The sequence below is a fragment of the Ursus arctos genome, unplaced genomic scaffold (genome assembly GCF_023065955.2).
Source record: "Ursus arctos isolate Adak ecotype North America unplaced genomic scaffold, UrsArc2.0 scaffold_24, whole genome shotgun sequence".
NCBI classification, from domain to species: domain Eukaryota; kingdom Metazoa; phylum Chordata; class Mammalia; order Carnivora; family Ursidae; genus Ursus; species Ursus arctos.
This window is the reverse complement of record NW_026622919.1, coordinates 43629687-43649009: the sequence shown is the minus strand read 5'-3', so window position 1 is coordinate 43649009 and position 19323 is coordinate 43629687. Positions and strand designations below refer to the sequence as shown.

General features: G+C 51.5%; 2 protein-coding genes across 6 annotated transcripts in view; one reads left to right on the top strand and one right to left on the bottom strand.

Moving 5' to 3' along the window:
• Nucleotides 1-19323, top strand: part of SMYD4 (SET and MYND domain containing 4) — a 73668-nt gene that overhangs the window by 45714 nt on the left and 8631 nt on the right. For 2 of the 4 annotated variants that reach the window (XM_026517847.4, XM_048223306.2), the window contains exons 10-11: nt 28-151; nt 1274-3284. In XM_026517847.4, the coding sequence (XP_026373632.1) occupies nt 28-151; nt 1274-1427 (278 nt within the window). In that variant the 3' untranslated portion in view covers nt 1428-3284. Of the gene's footprint in view, nt 1-27; nt 152-1273; nt 3285-19323 lie in introns of those variants that run through there. The other 2 variants (XM_026517846.4, XM_048223304.2) reach the window with 1 other exon arrangement.
• On the bottom strand, nt 3572-14409 carry SERPINF1 (serpin family F member 1). 2 transcript variants are annotated; one of them, XM_044390697.2, is made up of 9 exons: nt 14272-14378; nt 11927-12024; nt 10542-10632; nt 8412-8610; nt 7674-7829; nt 7093-7296; nt 5836-5978; nt 4413-4623; nt 3572-3959 (listed from the first exon to the last, which is right to left on the bottom strand). In XM_044390697.2, the coding sequence occupies exons 3-9, from the start codon at nt 10623-10625 to the stop codon at nt 3700-3702; spliced, it is 1257 nt and encodes a 418-aa protein (XP_044246632.1). In that variant the 5' UTR covers nt 10626-10632; nt 11927-12024; nt 14272-14378; the 3' UTR covers nt 3572-3699. The 2 variants fall into 2 exon arrangements, with proteins under 2 accessions (XP_044246632.1, XP_026373635.1); XM_026517850.3 differs by lacking the exon at nt 11927-12024 and having other exon boundaries at nt 14272-14409.

Genomic DNA, 19323 nt, shown 5'->3' with positions numbered 1-19323 from the left:
GGAACCAGATTTTCTCTTTCATTGCAGGGGACTGGCAGAAGTCAGCTACGCACCTGCAGAAGAGCCTCCGAGTGGTCGAGGTTCAGCATGGGCCAGCCAGTGTTGAGATGGGCCATGAGCTCTTCAAACTGGCCCAACTCTTTTTCAATGGGTAAGTCTTTCTCTGGCTTCCTAATGCCCTTGAGGCCACACACTGTCTTTTATTAGGCTCTTCTGGGCGTTACTTTTCTCCTATGGTGCTTTTAAGCATGTGGAAACTTCTTTATTTCCCTGTTAGCAGAGATCCTTTCCTTCTGTTTTGCTGACAAACTCAAAGCTTTAGAATTTCCTCCTGAGAGATATGGGGAAAGCTCTTAGCACTGAAGGGACATTCCTAGGGAGAAGTTGCCACGCGACCCCACACCCGCATCCTGGGCAGCTCTCCTCAGCCCTCTGCTTCCTCGCACTTGCCTCACCACCCTCATTCTCAGCACCTTCAACTCCAGGGGCCCTTCCTTCCCCCATCCTGTTCCTTTTAAAGCAGTTGTTTTCAACGAGGAGTAATTTTACCCCCAGGGGATATTTGGCAATGTCTGGAGACATTGTTGGTTGTCATGATTCAGGGTGGAGGCCGGAGATACTATTAAACATCCTGCACTGCACAGGACAGCCCCCCACAGCTAAGAATTATCCAGTCCAAAATATCAATAGCGTCAAGGCAGAGAAACCCTGCTTTGAACGTTTAAAGGAGAGAACGGTAGGGTTGATGTCATCCATTTTTGCAGCTGTGATCATTGGGAGACCCTATTTCTAGATGGAATACTTCCTTCCAGCCTTGATAAAGCTGCCATTGGTGCAGTTTGGGGCAAGACAATGTTTGAAGCTCGATCCTAAGATTATGAATGATTTGTGGACCTGATATGTAGGACACAGATGTCTCCCATTTGGTCAGAGAGAGAGATCGGGGCTGCAGAGTCAGGTCTGGGGTGGACTTGGTTACCTGAAAGTGAAGACTCCTGAGTAAACCATGGGATAAATCCCAGATTGAACACTTTGAGATTTTCCTGTTTCTCAGACCTTAGAATCTTTATGCTTTTTCTCATAACTCTGCTTTCAAATTCTGCATTACCGTGTGTTTGTGAAAGTCTCTCCCCTACCCTTCTAGACTGTGAGATCCTTGAGGACAAACTGATCTTCGATAACTTTGTATTCTCCACAAGGTGGAAGTAGGCCCTTGACTAATGTCTGCTCGACTGAATGAGTGGCTTCACTGCTTTTACCTCCTTCGGTTCAGGTTTGCAATGGCAGAAGCACTGCACACAGTCCAGAGGGCAGAAAAGGTTCTGATGGTGCACTATGGCCCTTGCAGTGACGAGATCCAGGAGCTACAGAAGATGAAATCTTGTTTAATGGACTCGCCACCCTTCTCACTGGGGCCTTCAGTGTAGGATCCCAAGGTTTTCTTCAGATAGTTACCTACCCTCCTGTAAAAACTCCCAGTTCCCAGAAAAGACTTAAAACTAGTGTCTGGAGAGCCAAAGCCCTTTAAAAGGATTTTAGCTGATCTACAGGCATCTGGATGTTAGCCTGGGGTTTTGGCTAGACTGCCTCTCACTAAATGATGATAGTCTCTTTCCCTAGAACATTCCTGTGGTTTCTAGTAGTAATGAAATGTTATGTACCACTCTAGTGGGAACTTACGCTCTTAGTAGTTGTATTGTAGTTGAAAAATAGTTATAAAGCAAGAAATCACTGAGGCTCCTTACCTCTAGAGACACCATTTCAAATATGGTATATAGCTTTCTCGAATCCTTTGTTAAAACTGGTACAGTGTAAATTGTGACTAGAGAAAATAAGTATGGGGCCACTTTATTGTTGGGCAATCTCTTCCAGGGATGGCAACTCTAAATTTGTCTCTTGCCAGTTTTCCAGTCCTTATTATCTGCCTCTCCTTCTGTACTCTTGGCAGACCTGCTGACCAAACACTAATAGAATCAAGCTTATAGTAATGACATGCGGGTCTCCTTCCTCCTGAAAAGAGACTCCCTTCTGCCAGACCTTCCCAGGCTGGCAAATGAAATACAAACTGTGTAAGTCCTGAGCCATATGAGGGGGACTTCAGAAGATGCGAGAGAACGTAGACAGTGCTGCTTGTGGTTTCAAACTCGAGCGGCAGAAGGGAGGGGTGATAGCTCTTTTCTGCCTGGATGTGTAGAACGATAGTCTAGATTTCCTTCCTGGCCAGAAGGCTGGCATACTCTGTTCTGTACCCTGGTTGCCGTATTGCCGTCCGTGACCGAGTGGTTCCAATGAGTTAGCGGAAAGGAACGTCAGGCCCACGCTGCTTCTAGAGCTCGCCCTCCCCGGGCAGTCCCCGCTGCTGGCCTCAGCACAGTAATCAGGAAATGAATAGCCTGAAGATGTCTGGCAGTAGCTTTTCAGGAAACCGAGTGTTTAGAACACAGGTTACATTCAAACGTGTGAATGAAGGTCAGGCAGGATCTCATTGATTCTTCTTACTACTAATTCACTGTGGCAAGGCAGTGGCCAGTGAGATTTTTGTTTTCATAGAGAGAAATTTTTCTTCTTGAAAGTGTAGTCCTAAGGACAGTTCTGCATTCTGTTCCAAATACTTGTCATGTTTCGTGTTCCTAAAAAATGGTCCTGTTATACGCTGTAAAATAGGCATGCCCCCTTAAAAAGAATGTGTTTAGAATTTTCACACGTCAGGTCCCATTTTAGGTGCACTTGGGAGCTTTCCTTAAATGCTTTACAAAACATTTCCTTAAGTTACAAATTACCTCTCTTATCTGTCCGTGTGTTATCCTGTGTTGTGACGTGATATTAGCTTGACTGGGGGATATCTGTGCTTGCATGAAAAGCTAAAGTTTTGGGGTGCTTGGGTGGCTCTGCCAGTTGGGCGTCTGCCTTCGGCTTAGGTCACGATCCCAGGGTCCTGGGATCAAGCCCCATGTCTGGCTCCCTACTCGGCGGGGAGCCTGCTTCTCCCTCTCCTTCTGCCTGCCACTCCCCCTGCTTGTGCTCTCTGTCAAATGAATAAGTGAAATCTTAAAATAAATAAACAAATAAGCTAAAATTTGGGGGCACCTGGGTGGTGCAGTCGGTTGAGCAGCCGACTCTTGGTTTCGGCTCAGGACGTGGTCTCAGGATCGTGAGATCAGGCCCCGCGTCAGGCTCCTCACTCAGCATGGAGTCTGCTTGAGATTCTCTCTCCCTCTCCCTCTGCCCCTCACTTGTGCTCTGTCTCTCTCAAATAAAATAAATAAATCTTAAAAAAAAAAAAAGCAACCTAAGTTTTGATTTATTTAAGAGCATACCCCACCAATTGTGGGGACAGGAGATACCCTCTTGGGAGCATTAGCAGCCCTAGGACATAAACACTCCCAGAGCAGAGACTCCATGCCTGCATATTACAGTGAAGATAACTAAAAGTTCTTATAAGTGGTGACTTTCTGCAGAGTTTAGAGAGACCCAGGCTATAGCTTAGGACCAGCAAATCACAAAAGGGCTATTTATCTTCATATTAAACTTAACATAGCTCAAAACAGGAGGAGGAACAGGACAACAAAAGTTAAGGATAAAGCACTTTTATTGCAAAGTATACACTGAAACATTGTAGGGCAGCCTTCCTGTAATATGTAATCTGCCATCCCTCAAGAGTTTTGTTCTTCCAGGCTATTTAAACATTAAACTGGAGCGTTAAATGCTCCTGGGGTCCAGAATTTTGCCTATGAAGAGTAGGGCCCCTGTGTCTGTGTCTCTCAGTACAAAGATGAAAGGTTGGTTAAGGTGATAGTCCAGGGGAAAGGTGAGGTGGGCAGGCTGGAGCCCTGGGCTGGGGGTGGTGCCTGCCCCATCCTCGTTCCACTCGAAGCCAGATCGATGTTCCACTTGGGTAAGTTTAATAGGTTTGCCTGTGATCTTGCTAAAGTCTGGCGAATCAAACAAGGATTGCAGTTCTGCAGAAATTGAGAGATTTCCGTTAAAACCCTGCCTTACCCAACACCCCGCAGAAGAATAGAGTCCTGGTTCTTAAATCCTGATTCTCAAGGAGGCAGGCAGGCTGGGAGCAGAACACCCCTTTGGACCCTCGGTGAGGTCTGTAGACCTCTGGGCTCGGTAGGGTTTAAGTGACTTGCCCAAAAGCACACAAGCAAGTGAGGTTAAGATTCGAAACCAGCTCAACAGACCTGTCTTGAGAGGCAGTGTTCTGTTACGAGATGCATGCTTCTGGGACTGAGGAATGTGATAAGAAAGGCAGTTCAGGCTTCCCCTCCAGCACTACTAGAATTAAGGAATCATCCATGACCTCCCCACAAAGCCATAGAGCCCTTGAGTGCTGCTTAGCAAGGCGAAAAGCTCAGAGGCTCACCCCCGCCCACCCCAAGAGCAAAGTGGTCTTGCAGACATACTCATCTCCTGCAGGGACTTAGTGACTTCGCCTTCGTAACTCAGCTTCAGCTTGGGGATGGTCAGGACCGCCTGAATAGTCTTCAGTTCTCGGTCTATGTCGTGAATGAACTCAGAGGTGAGGCTCTCTTCTATCATGGTCAAGTTCTGGGTTACTTTCAGCGGCAGGAAAAAGATGATACTCATGCTGCCGGCCAGGGGCAGCTGGGCAATCTGAAACAACAGGGAGGGAGCACGTGGGCTAGTCCCCTGGAGCCCAAGAGCCGGGGGCTAGACACACGCACGCCAAGCTGCCTTCTCTCCGACGGTGGGTCCCTGGCCGTGCTTTCCCCAGCCCCTAATCTGTTTAAAACTGTCCCTCTTGGCCATTGCCTTCTGGCAGCAAGATGTTTACTGAGGTTCCCTCAAAAAAGTAGGCTGTTGTCTTTTCTTATCTCGGCCTAATGCCAACTGAAGTTAGGTGCTGAAAGAATTTTCTCCTGTGGTTCGGAGGAGCTAGAATTGAATTCCAGGTATTTTCTCCCAAAGATTGTCTGCCAATAGTGACTGATCATGTTATATACAGGGCCCTGGACTAGAAGTGGGGGTGCTGAGCACAGCAACACAGAAGCAGTAATAAGATGGGTCTTTTGGAGCGCCTGGGTGGTTCAGTCGGTTAAGCGTCTGCCTTCGGCTCAGGTCATGATCCCGGGGTCCTAGGATCAAGTCCCGCATCAGGCTCCTTGCTCAGCAGGGAATCTGCTTCTCCCTCTGCCTGTGGCTTCCCCTGCTCGTGCTCTGTCTCACTCATTCTCTCTCTGACAAATAAAATCTTATAAAGAAAAAAACATAAAATGGGTCTTTTGAGCAGAGGTTCTTAACCTTAGGTCCATGAGACAAACAGCCCCAGGAGTCCTAATGGCTCCATATATGGAAATGTTTGCATGTGCATACATGGCATTTCTCTCAACTGTTTTAGGCGTTTTGTCAAAGTCCCAAAGAAAAAGGTTTAAGAACTACTAACTTAGAATTAAAAGATGTCAGGTATACGTGAAAGACTTAGAATGCCAGCAATTTGGAGTGCATGACCTTTTTTTTTTAAGTTTGGCTTTGAATTCTAGAAATAAAATTCCCCCCAAAGAAAGAAAAGGAGAGGCAGAGGAAGAAGGGGGGAAAAGACAAGAAAACACCAACATGTGAGTTGCCCAGTTTGGGCCCGTTTCACATTATCTGTTAATCTTTACAACAAACCCTAAGAGGGTAAGTTTCGACACCCATCCTTCTTCATTTTAAGAACAAAGTCTAATAGAAGCTATTGACTTGCTGAAAGCCACACAGCAGGCAGAATTTAGACAGCTGTCCCATCTCAGAGGTCATCCTATTTCCGCTCTGCCATCCTGCCTGTCTCTTGCCCTCCCACCCACCACTCACCCAGCCCCTACAGACCTTGCAGTTGAGATCAGAGTCCAAGCCATAGCGTAAGATGGCCTTAGGGTCTGACATCATGGGGACTCTCACGGTCCTCTCCTCATCCAAGTGGAAATCCTGAAGGGAAGTCTTTCTGGAGTCAAACTTTGTTACCCACTGCCCTGGAATGAAACAAATGGAGTGCCCTGAGCCTTGGCACTGTGTCTTGTGGAAAGCTCCCTGGCTAAAGGGATCGTAGAGGCCCCGACACATCAGGGAACAGCTGTGTCTCAGAATGTGCGGGCTGGACCACCGTATGTCTAGGGCCTGAATACCCTCCAAAAAGAGACTCGGGAGGAAATACTCAGGAGGAATTATTGATCTGACCATCTAGACCATACAAGTTCTGTGATGGCCTTGGAGGAAAGTCAGCTGTTGTCTCCTTCTGCAGTGAGGTGTCTGGGGGACAGGTTCAGAGGAGGTCAGAGCTGCAAGGGACCCCAACATCACCCCTCTCACATCTGGACAAGCCCAGAGGGGCGGAGGCACTGGCTTGTGCTCACACAGTGAGGTGATAACCAAGCTCCCTTCGTTCAAGGTGACCTTTAATGTGCTGGCCTGAGACGGCTTCTCTCACTTTCCAGAGATCAGTGCTTCAAGTAGGGCCTCTCTCAAGGTAAGGGGGCCACTGCGGCTACTGCCTGAGAGAAGGTTATGAAGCATTTTAAGGAGAGGTTGCCCCAAATCCCACCCAAGTCTTATGTGAATGGGGCCAGCGTCACACGGCCCGTGCAGGAGTCTTGGGCACGTCACCACAGCAGGACGCTGTTCGAGAACTCACGACCGTTTGTTGAATACTTGTGCCCTGGGCACAGTGCTCCGGTTGTTGTGAAGACAGGGACCATGTAGACAGGCAGCCTCTGAAGTAAGTGTCATCGCGTGTTAGAGGTGAGGGAGCGGGCCGAGGACGGCCAGGAAAGGCCCAGCTGGGCTTTGACCCTCATCTGACTCCAGCCCGAATCTCACGGTGCCCACCCCCAAACAGGCACACGAGTGCTAGCACTTTCTTCTCTCTGCTAGGCTCTGTGCTCGGCCTCTTATGCTTTGTGGACACGCACCCCGTGTTTTCCTGGGACTAGATGACAAGCACAGAGCCCTCAGGCAAGCGCCTTTCCCAGGTCATCCTCTGGATTCGCATCTCGGTTCCTGCTGAGCTCCGTCTCTGACGTGCCCCCTTCCCCAGCCCCTCTGCCACCCACCATCCACCCTTGGCCAAAAGAGAAGTGAAGCCCTCACCCTTGAAGTAAGCCACCCCGAGGAGGAGAATGCTGACTTCACTGGGTATTTCCTGGGTGGACCGAGCGATCTTCCCTTTCATCTGGGCCTGCACCCAGTTGTTAACCTCCTGAAGGTCCAGGCGAGCGTTGCCGGTCAGGATTCTGGGCCGGGTGCCATAGGACTTCTCCAGTGGTGCGACAAAGCTGGATTTTATCCGCAGCTCTGGGAAGAGATGGAGCGGAGGTGAGTGCGCTGCGAGCGCTAACCGCATCCGCTCTCGGGGAGCCGCCAGGCCGAGGTTCTGGTTTACCACTCAGCAGGCCCTGACTTCCCGCCTAGTGACTTCCCGTGACTGCGAGACTCCGTGCCAGCTTCCCCGGGCGCTGGGCAGGGAACAACGAATCTCACTCATTGCTGTTTCTCCCCCGGCCCTCCCGCTGTCTCCCTCAGGCTCCTTCCTCTTTCTGATCCTCTCTGAGCTCACGGGGCCCCTTCCTGCCCACCAGCGCCAGGCCCGGCCTGGGCAGACGTGATCTCGTGTTTAGAAAGGAACCCCACACCCCGCCGTGCAGGCATCCTGGGCTAGCAAGGGGACCCACTCTTCTCAAAGATGATCCGGGAGGCACTCTTGAAGTTCTTCTCGGGGGCAGTGACGGAGGCAAGGAGCTCCTTATAGGTGCCGTGGATGTCTGGGTTGGTGATCAGGTCGTAGTAGAGAGCCCGGTGAATGGTGGATTCTGTCCGCTGTTCCGCGCCTGCCAGAGAAACCAGGGCGGGAGCCTTAGTAACCGGCCACCAGGGCCCAGGTCAGGCCAGCTCCTGGGACAGCGCAGGGACACCACGCTCTTAGTCTTCTACTGTTCATACCGGAGACGTTCTAGGTGGGCAAGAAATTCGAAGGCAATGGAAGAAAAACAAGATCTTCCTCAAGGAGGCGAAGGCCATCAGGCCTAGAGAGAGCGACAAGGGCTGGTGGGAGGGTTCAAGCCCCTGTGCTTCTCCTGTCACAGCTCTTACCAGAACGTTTTGGGGCCACCTGTTCATTAGTCTCCCCGGGGACCTCAGCTGCTTGCGGACATTGCACCCCCAGAGCCTAGCCGAGTGGCTGGCACGCAGCAGCTTGTGCGAGCAATGAGTGTTGGAGTCCTCCCATCAGTAAGTGGTCATGACGTCGTCCCTGAGTCGCAGCGCTCTGCGCCCCACCCCCACACGGAGCCAGGGAGGTGTTGTAGGTGCCCGCTCGGGGACCCCGGTGGGGCCGCTCTCTCAACACCTCTCTGCCTCTCCCTGCGGGGAAGCGTGTCTGCAGAGGCCACAGGCCGCATCCGAGAACTCACCCAGCGACAGCGCGGAGAGAGCGGTGGCCACGCTGAGTGGGGACAGCAACACGTTGGCAGCAGGGCTGAGGCCGGACCTCACGCGGTACAGATCATAGCCAAAGTTGGAGATGGCCGCTGCCAGCTTATTCACAGGGACCTTGAAGAAGGGGTCCTCCTCCTCCACGGGCACGCCTGTGGTGTCGGGAGCTGGGGAGTCCTGGATTTGAGTACAAGCGCCATCAGAGATGAGCTGTGCCTGGAACCCTCATTGCTTTGAGTGGGATTGTCCTTCTGGCCCCTTAGAGACGTCCTGCCTGAGTACCCTACGTGTAGCCTAATGTTGGAAGGAGGGCGTGCTCCCAGATCATGCCAGAGTTCTCGGCTGGGAACATGCAGCCCCACATGGAAATTAAACACTAGTGACCTGCGAGGCTCAGACCTGTGAGGTACTTTAAAAGGAGAGGGAGGGAGGGACGCCTGGGTGACTCTGTCAGTTAAATATCTGCCTTTGGCTCAGGTCATGCTCTCAGGGTCCTTGGATCGAGTCCCGCATCGGGCTCCCTGCTCAGCTGGGAGTCTGCTTCTCCCTCTCCCCCTCTCCCTGCTTATGCGCTCTCTCTCTGACAAATAAATAAATATGATTTTTAAAAAAGAGATAGAAAGAGAAGAGCCCCCTCCCTTCCAAGGAACCCTGCTTTCAGGCCAGAGCAAGCTGCCCATCTGTTCCCCTTGCTTGCTGCTCCCAGGTTTCTACCTGGACCTTCCTATGATCCCCCCACCTAGACCCTGTCTTTTTTTTTTTTTTTTTTTTTTTTAGATTTTATTTATTTATTTGACAGAGATAGAGACAGCCAGCGAGAGAGGGAACACAAGCAGGGGGAGTGGGAGAGGAAAAGCAGGCTCCTAGCGGAGGAGCCTGATGTGGGGCTCGATCCCAGAATGCTGGAATCACGCCCTGAGCTGAAGGCAGACGCTTAACTGCTGTGCCACCCAGGCGCCCCTAGACCCTGTCTTTTATGGCCCTGATCACCTAGCGTCTCCTCCACAACTTTCCCTAATCACCCCAATCTGAAGGTAACTTTTGGTTTTCTGAACTTTTTATGGGGTCAGCTACCACTTACTTACTATCCACCACCATGTGCCAGGCTCTCTGCTAGTTATTTTCACTGGAGTTACTTCATTTCTGCTTGTCGATGTATTTGATAGCTCACAGACTGTTCCTTGCAGGCAAGAGCTGAGTCTTTTATATTTCCACCCATCCCCAGTCCCTGCAGAGCAGGTATTCAGTAGGTAAAAAGTAAGCGGCCACAATGGCCCTGCAAGGGTAGTTTTGGGTTTTCTTTAAAGATTTATTTATTTATTTATTTGAGAGAGAGAGAGAGACAGAGAGAGAAGGCGAGCGCGCATGCACACTCGAGCAGGGGAGGAGGCAGAGGGAAAGAACGTTCCAGCAGACTCCCTGCTGAGCAAAGAGCCCAGCCCAGGGCTTGATCTCAGGACCCCAAGATCATGACCTGAGCTGAAGTCAGACGTTTAACCAACTGAGCCACCCAGGCATCCCAGGATAAGTATTTTTGATCCCATTTTATAGATAAGAAAGAGACTCAGGTCAAAGTGACTTGTCTACGGTCACAAAGCTAGGTGAGAGGTAGAGCCAGAACTCTCGACAAAGTCCGGGGCTCCAGCCAGTGTGCCCGGGCTGTCCTGGCCCCTCACCGTCCCTTAGCGTAAGCGTCTCAGCATCTGTCTTTGCAGTCTGACCGTGCTTCCTCTGGACAGGAAAGAGGCCTTTCCACACGCTTACATCACCGCTGCCCCCTGGTCTGTATCGGAACAAATATCCGATACCGACCACCACCCAGTCAGCGAGACCCACGAGTAATGCATAGGAATGAGAAAAGGTCTTCGCTGAAAGGGATCACCCTGGGCTTGCTAGACTGCCTTCACTTTTCACCTTCTGGGATCTTCTTTTTGGCTCCTATGTTCTCTGAAAGGCAAGGCAAGGTGTTTTCTGTTTTGCTGAAGGAGAAATCAAGGCCCTATGTACACATAAAGGCCAGAGCCTGGCCCGGAACCTGGGCGTCTGTCCTGTCTCCCATGCTGCCCGCTCCGGAGGGGCTGGGGTTGCCGACGCCCCCCCGCACTGACCTCCTGTGGGCTGCCGGAGCTGTCCTGGCAGCTGCTGTGCCCGAGGAGGGCTCCGGTCCAGAGCAGCAGTACGAGGGCCTGCATCCTGTGCCTGCAAGAAAGTCAGAGGCCACAAGCTGTGTCCCTCACCCACCACCCCGCTCCGCCAGCTGCCCTGGGCGGGGAGCAAGTGCCTTGCAGGACTAGGCATCTGGCCTCCGACCTCCCCAGGCTGGAAGTGGACCCTCAACCTGACAGTCCCTCCCTCTGAGCACGTCGCCACCCCTCCACCTGCCCCATGGCCTACAGCCCCAGCACGAGCTTGTGCTTTCGTCCCCCTGTGTGTGTCAGGAGACCTTGGGACCTCAAGCTCCAGGGCCAGGGAGAGCCAGCAGTGGGCTCTTCCCTGGAGGCACCCGACCAGCTCATGACATAGGATGTGGGATAATGTCAGAACAAGACAGAATCTAGCTCCCATATGCAGAATTACAGAATACAGAGAACGGAGGCGTCTGGTCCAGTCCTTGCTATCCCCAGCAAGTTGTCAGACTCTGTCCTTGAATTACTCTGGCCTGGAACCTGTGGCCTCATAAGGGACTCGTTCCCTTTGCAGAAAGTTCTCTGTGGAGAGTTCTTACTCTCCTGGTAAGGAGCGCGAGGTCCAGGGTCAGACAGCCTGGGTTCAAATCTCAATTCTAACTCACAGCGCCTTCTCTTGCTAAATGGAAATCAAATAGCTCTTACCTATTGTGGTGAGGATTAACTTAGATGATGTCTCCAAAGAACTGAACCATGCAGAGGCAGATAAGCTTTCCAGCGACCCCAGAGCTAAAAATTCCCTACACCTGGAACCCCAGGGTCCCCCTTCTCTCCTGGGGAGCCAGGTCCTCTTCTCCCCACCAGCTCAAAAATAGCTTTTACACCCTCAGAGCTCTCTCTCTCAGGTTAAACAACGCCAGGTCCCTTCACATCCCAGCAGTGGCCTCCTCCGACCAGCTCTCTCTGGCCCCTGGACCGCAAGGGAAAAGGGAAATCTGGGTCCAGGGCTCTAGGGACGCCACCATCCCTCAGCCTCCTGCACTCGCAGCACCCATGAACTCACCCCTTGGAGTCAGGGTGTGGGGTGGGAGGGGATGAAGGCAGCTGGGGGGGGGGTGGTTTGCAGATAGGATCTTCCAAGGGGCCTTCTGTTTAAAAAGTGGGATAAGGTCTCAGTAACTAGGACCTTTGGTTGGTCCGTGTCCTCCCTCCCATCCATATGACCAGGTCAACAATTTATAATATCTGTCTTGCTGCCCCTCGCCTCCCTCCGCACACACACGCACACAGGCCAAGGATCTCCAGTGTGTCCCGCCTCATCCTTTTATATGCCCATAAATACCCTCCCACACATGCCGCACACATACTTTCCTGGCTTCTCAGAACAAGTAGGAAAGTTGGGAGTGCAGTGTGTGATTTTTGGCCAAAGTCCTTAGAATCAAGCCAGATAATCCACCGGACAACACTGTAGAGATGAAAGGCAACAGAAGAGACCACCTCCAGAGTCTGCTCAGTTTACGGCTGGACTGCCCTTGGGAACCGGCCCAGCTTTCTTCCCAAACCCTGATCTGGAGCTTGGTCCCAGAGTGAGCCCCACAGACCCTGAGTGCTCAGCCAGCTGCGCTCCCGCACCGCTGCCTGTGGCGCTCAGGGAGAATCTTCTACTGAGGCACCAGGACAAGCTTTCTGCGGTACCAGATAGAGACCTTGACCACCACACGGGCTCAGAGCTGCTCTCTCGCCCTCCGGCCCCACCCCGGAGCTAGCAGGAGTCGTCTTGCCCCAGCCTCAGCAGACGGGTTTATCAGAGACTCAAAATCCCATGAGATTTCTAGGCGGCAAGGCTATAGGCAGAGCCTTTAGCTCTAGCCCCTCTGGCCAAGGTAGGGAGCTGAGAGAGGAGGGACACGAGGGTCAGCCTGGCATCGTGTTTAAGAAAACTAAGTTCACAGTTCAAACGCACCTGAGGGTCAAACCTTCTCCGTAGGGGTCCCTACAGAGTCAGCCCAAGCCCCGGGTTGTGGGATCACCGTCCCCATGTGGCTGGGCTGAGGACTGAAGATGAGGTGAGGGACCCTGGCCACGAAAGCACATGGGTCCCCAGCCTGGCCGGAGCCAGTTGCTGGGACATGTGGTATTCATGGCACCTCTGGAATCCTCCACTTCCCCACCCGGCGGATGAAGGAAGAGGAGAGAGTATGGAGGCCCCCTAAAAGGGCACTGAGAGGGCCGAGAGTCAGAGTCTGCATGGGGTGGGGGGTTCCTCTAAGCCCACTCGATGCTCTGTCCAAGGTGATTGCTCCGAGGCCTGAGGGCAGGCAGCCACCGCCTGGTCAGGGGCACAGGGACACTGATGCCATCCGTCCAAAGGGCAGTATCCAAGCCAGACTCCTGTCCTACCAGGAAGGGGAGGGCACGGGGAGGACGTAGATATTCTCCCTGTTGGGCCAAGGTCAGGCCTTCCTTTCTGCCACATTTACCAAAATCAAGAGACACGAGGAACTGGGATTTTGTGATCTTGCCTTCCAGCTGGGAGGATAAATTTGAGCCAATACATGTGTTTCAGATTAAATCCAGCTGTGAGACAAACACCATCCCTCCTCCGCCTCCTCCTCCCAGCACCACGCAGCCCAAAGCCACATGGCGGCGGACCTCCTGGGCAGTGCAGGGAAGGGCACCGCCCTCTCTCCTGGCTTTGCAAGGGAGCTTCCAAGGGGTCCCCTCCAGGCCCACTCCACCCGCGGTGACCCTGCCAGTCCCCAGGCAGCGTTCCTTCTCAAGTCTTGGAACCTGAGTGAGTCAGGCCGGAGCACCCATGAGTTTCAGCTCCGCACACCCCGGGAGGACCGGCCCTAGAAGTAGAACCCCTCCCTCCCTCAGCCTGGGGGCTGAACTCCTGGTGGACGGGCATGGTCCAGACAGTGATGGGGTTTCTGGGAAGCCGGCGGCTTTTCCTGGGCCCAGACCCTCTTCCTTGCTGTGGCTTAGCCCTGGGAGCAGGAAGGATGCGGGCAGCCGTCCTCTCCAGCATGGGCTGCAGGCCCCCAAACCCCATACACTGGCTGGACTAAATAGTGGTCATCGTTTGCGAGAGGCCAAAGCCCCATGGGTCTCCCAGCATTCACTGGCAACTAATTTGGCCAAAGAGAAGGAAGGGGTGGGTGCTGGATCGAAGGACCCAGCTGTCCTCCCTCCCAGTCTTCTTCAGGCTCAACAGGCTGGTGGCTTGGCTTGGAAAGCAGCACCAATTGCTTTTGAAAAACCAGCAGGCAGCTGAGCCCAAGCCAAGGCTGGACTGCAGGCTGCTGCCTCCTGATTGCCCCAGGGAAGCCCAGCTAGGGGACAGCCTCCTGCCCTCAGGCGGCCGGGGCTGCAGAGCCACTTCGAGGTGCTGTTCAGACGTGGCCCAGCAGCTGCGCCCGCTGCTCCTTCCCACCACCGCCCTCCTTATGGCTACCCACCCACTTCATTCAAAAGTCTTCCCAGCCCCTTCTTCTAGTGGTGCAGTGGGGTTTGGGTATAACCAGGCCCTGGCCTTCTGAGCCCCAACTCCCTCTGCCCTGTCTCATCCTCTCACCCCGGTGCCCAAGCAGCAGGAGCCACTGTTCCCCCACCTCTCTCCCTTGCACCCTCTCTGCTGCTCCCTGGAGTGCGGCTGCCTCTCCCCAGCGCCCCCAGCCCAAGGGAGGCAGCAGACAGGTTGCTGCTTTACCTGTAGGGGTGCCCCAGCTTCGGCCAGCCTAGGTCTGCACACTGAGGGGCTCCTGCAAGCACCAGAGCTTTTGCCTGCCTCCCAGCCCAGAGCCCAACAAGCTTCGGATTACAGCTGCTCCTTTCTTAAAGCGACCTGCACTCAATTCGGATTCTGTGATTGCATCATGGCCTGATGTTAACTTTAACCCACTGCTGCCCTTCCACCCCCAGTACACACGTCCACACAGCCGGCTCCCCCACCAGACCTCCCTTCTGGGCCCTGGCCTTCGTCCTGCCAGCAGTCCCACCCCCAGAGGGCACCCTGGCCCACATGGGTGGGAGACAGGGCTGAGGAAGAGTCTTCTGGAGGAAGCCTGGAAGGCAGGCCAGACCAGAGCAAACCCCGCTCCAGTGCTGGGACTCTAGATTTTTCCCGGTCCTTGGCTCTGGCACTAACTGGGATTTGGGGAAGACAACTCTCCCAGGTTTCCTTGGCTGAAAAATGAAGAGATGGAACTGGGATGTCTATTTGCTTTATCAGCCCTGAAATTCTGTGATTTCTGAAGATCAGAGAGGGCAGTGGAAAAAATATCTGACCAGAGGAAGAACTGAGCTGTGCTGTAACCATTGGTCCTGAGGGGAGGCCGAGTGTGTGCCTGGCACCGCCTAGGCACAGTAGAGGTCACCTAGACAGGACAACACCTAGGCCCTGCTCACCTGGACTGCTTAGGACCTTGCAGTGTGGTTGTGAATCTAAAATACTGACGCGGGAGGGGCGCCTAGGTAGCTGAGTTGGAGCGAAGGGTCTGCCTTCGGCTCAGGTAACATCTCAGGGTCCTGGGATGGCTCCCTGCTCAGTGGGGAGTCCGCTTCTCTTCCTACCTCTCCTTTCCCCCTGCTCATGTGCGTGCCCTTGCTCTCGCGCGCTCTCTCTCTAATAAACAAATAAATAATCTTATAAAAAATAAAATACTGACGTGGGAAATAAGTAGACAATGGAACAAAACGCGTCTAGGCAGGTATGAGTGCCGGCCGGAAGCCCAGCGGTCATTTAGGGGAGAGCTCAGAGAAGGGATGGAGAGCGCTCTGGGATACTTAGCTGAAGGAAGAGAAACTTTAGGGAAACATCACCTCATGTGAGTCTCCAGGGAGAAGAGCTAGAGCCCCTGGGTAGAACTTTCCAGTGGGCAAGGTTCAGCTTTGAGTAAGAAAAAATGTATCAACAGTCAGAGTTCAATCCTTTCTCCAAAAAATGGAGCACCTCTCTGGAAGGCACTGGCTAGGTATGTGGAGGAGGAGGAAGATAGAGATGAATAAGACTCCGTGCCACACTCCAGAAATGAACTGGCTCATAACAGAGGCTGCTGTGAGAACAGATCGTTCCGCTATAAAGAGACAATCTATGCTAGCACTCTCTACAGCCAATACAATACAATAGCCACTAGCCATGTGGCCACAGAGCCCTTGCAACGTGGCTAGTCTGAGCTGCTGTAAGTGTAAAATACACACCAGACTTTGGATATTTAGTATGAAAAAAATAATGTAAAGTATCTCAATGATTTTAATGCTGATTATATTGGGTTAAATGAAATCGATTATTAAAATTGATTTCACCTATTTCTTTTTTAATGTGACTACTAGAAGATCTAAAATCACATATGTAGTTTGCATTGGATTTCTATTTGGACAGCGTCGTTCTGTAGGGTATTGTGGCAATGTGGTCGGAATATATGAACCTAAGCTGCATCTTGAAGGATGAATAACAATGGGCTAAGCATAGAAAGGCAGGAAGGGCATAACTATCCATGTGGACAAGTTAAAATTGGATCCCTATCTCACACCATACACAAAAAGTAGCTCTAGCTACGTTAGGGATTAAACATGAACAGCAATTTCTGTTTTTGCAGAACTGTTCTTTTTTTTTTTTTAATGTTTTATTTATTTATTTGTTTGTTTATTTGAGAGAGAGAGAGAGCACGAGCAGGGTGAGAGGCACAGGGAGAAGCAGGCTCCCTGCCGAGCTGGGAGCCTGACGCGGGCCTCAATCCCAGGACCCTGGGATCATGACCTGAGCTGAAGGCAGGTGCTTAACCGACTGAGCCACCCAGGTGCCCTGCAGAAGCTTTCTTAATGACTTTCTATTCAAGCTGTTTAAGAATAGACATTTTGATTAAAAAAAAAAGAATAGGCATTTTGTTCACGTGGTTCGAAACTCAAAAGCAACAAGAGGTAAACAGTGAAAAACCTTCTTTTTGCTGTTTCTGTGATCTCCAGTCACCTGATTGCACTCTCCGGAGACCTCCGATGTTAATCTCTTTGCTATGTATCCTTTCAGAAATATTTTTAATGCTTTAAAAAGCAAATACAAACACACATACACAACAGGAAAAACTGTAAATGTTTTAGAAAAAAGTATAGATGGATCCCTTTGTGATCTCTAGGTAGAAAGAATTTTTTTTCTTAGGGGTTCCTGGGTGGCTCAGTCTGTTGAGCGTCCAACTCTTTTTTTTTTTTTTAAGATTTTATTTATTAATTTGACACAGAGAGACAGCCAGCGAGAGAGGGAACACAAGCAGGGGGAGTGTGAGAAGAAGAAGCAGGCTCATAGCGGAGGAGCCTGATGTGGGGCTCGATCCCAGAATGCTGGGATCACGCCCTGAGCCGAAGGCAGACGCTTAACGACTGCGCCACCCAGGCGCCCCGAGCGTCCAACTCTTGATCTCAGCTCAGATCTTCACTTGATCCTAGCCAAAAGGCCGAGAAGCGATTCAGCTCAGATCTTGATCTCAGGGTCATAAGTTCAAGCCCCACGTCAGCCTCACGTCAAGCCCCACGTCAAGCCTTACATCAAGCCCCAGGTCAAGCCCCACGTTGGGCTCCACAATGGGGGTGGAGCCTTCTTTAAAGAAAAAGATTGTTTTTATTTTTTTATTTTATTTATTTATTTGACAGAGATAGAGACAGCCAGCGAGAGAGGGAACACAGCAGGGGGAGTGGGAGAGGAAGAAGCAGGCTCATAGCGGAGGAGCCTGATGTGGGGCTCGATCCCATAACGCTGGGATCACGGCCTGAGCGGAAGGCAGACGCTTAACGACTGAGCCACCCAGGCGCCCCAAAGAAAAAGATTGTTTTTAGACAAGACACCAAAAGAAGCACAAAAGATTGATAAAATTTTTTAAAGATTTTATTTATTTATTTGAGAGGGAGAAAGAGAGAGAGAGCACAAGAGCAGGGAGAGGGAGAAGCAGACTCCCCGCTGAGCAGGGAGCCTGCCCGGGGGCTCAATCCTGGAACTCTGAGATCACGACCTGAGCCAAAGGCAGACGCTCAACCAACTGAGCCACCCAAAAGATCGATGAATTTGACACTAAAGTTAAAAATTTATTTTTAGGAAGAGATACCATAAAACGAAATGAAAACAAAAGCCTCCCACTGGGAGAAAATAGTTGTTACACACGTAACTGACAAAAATGATTATGAACGGTAACATAGAAAGAACTATGAATTAACACAAAAAGTAACAATTCAACAGAAACGTAGACCCAGGTGATACACAGGAGAAGAATCCTAAGTGGCCAATAAACTTCTGAAAAAGGTGTTTCATCCTCTCCAGCAATCAGGGGAATGCAAATCAAAACCATAATTTGACGAGCGTATTTCACACTCATCAGATATGCAAAATTTACACATCTGACACGACCAAGTGTTGGTGAGGATGTGGACAACCAGGATCTCTTCCGCCCCGCTGGTGAGAATGGGAGAATGTAAACTGACAAAACCACTTTGAAGAAGAATCTGGCAGCAAATGGCAAAGGTGTGCATAAGCATATATGGCAGCCCTTACGGTTAAAGATGGGTAAATTGAAACCCACAACTCAGCACTTCCACTCCTAAGCATGTGCGCTGGAAAAACTCCGCATATGTGCACAGAGTCTGCATGTACAGGAAGGTTATCGCAGCACTGTTTGTGGTGGCAACAAAAAAAATGGAAGCTGCTTGCATGTCCATCAATAGCTGAGTGGATGGAGGTGGAGAAGTCTTGCAGCCCTGAGAAATCATGAAGGGAAGATCTGGCCGCTGAGCAATGGCGTTTTGCAATTCATTACACCTTTTCGTGTGCCCCAATTATTTCATGGGAACTTACAAAGAAAGAGTCATCTTTCCTCCTCCGATTGCCGTGAAAGATGTCCCGCTCCTGCCAAAGGAGGGGGCCTCCACTGTGTTTTCCATGGGCTCTGCTCCTGCAGGTAGCCCTCTCCTGCCTAATCCACGTATCTCTGAGGGTCATCCCACAGCCTTCAAGCATTCTCTGTCACTCCCCTCTTCAGTGACGTTTCCTCTATGCCACATCCCCTACGGCTCCTGCCCATCCCTCCCTTCTCCCTCACAGCCACGAGGGAAAGAGCTCTTTATTCTTGTGTCTGTACTGTCTTAGCGCCAGTCCCTCCTCAGCTTCACTGCTACTGCTGTGCCCATCTCACCTTCAAAACAGCTGTCGCCAAGTTCGTGGGTGACCTTCTTCTTGACCATCGAAAGGACATTTCTTCTCTGGACAGCAGGCAGGAGAGCAGACTGTTCCTCCTTCTCGAAACTCTGGCTCTCCACGCACTTCTATTCCCCGCTCCCCCACCCCACCTCCCATGCCATGTCTTTTCTGTCTCCTTTGCTCACTTGATCCTGGGACCGCTTTTCCCCTCCATCTACATCTCCTCTAAGGTTACTTCCACCAGGGACACCTGGGTGGCTCAGTCAATTAAGCATCTGCCTTCCACTCAGGTCATGATCCTGGGGTCGAGCCCCAAATTGGGCTCCTTGCTCAACGGGGAGCCTGCTTTTCCCTCTGCCTGCCACTACCCCTGCTTGTGCTCTCTCACTCTCTCTCTCCGACAAAAAAAAAAAAAAAAAAAAAAAAGTTACTTCCAACTAGTTCCATGGCTTTAAATGCATCTGTATGCTCCCACATACACACTTCCAGGCCTGACCAAGATATCCAATAGCCTATTTGACAAATCCATATGGATGCCCTGTAGGTGAGATGAACATATAATTTATCGTCCAAACACTCCTCAGA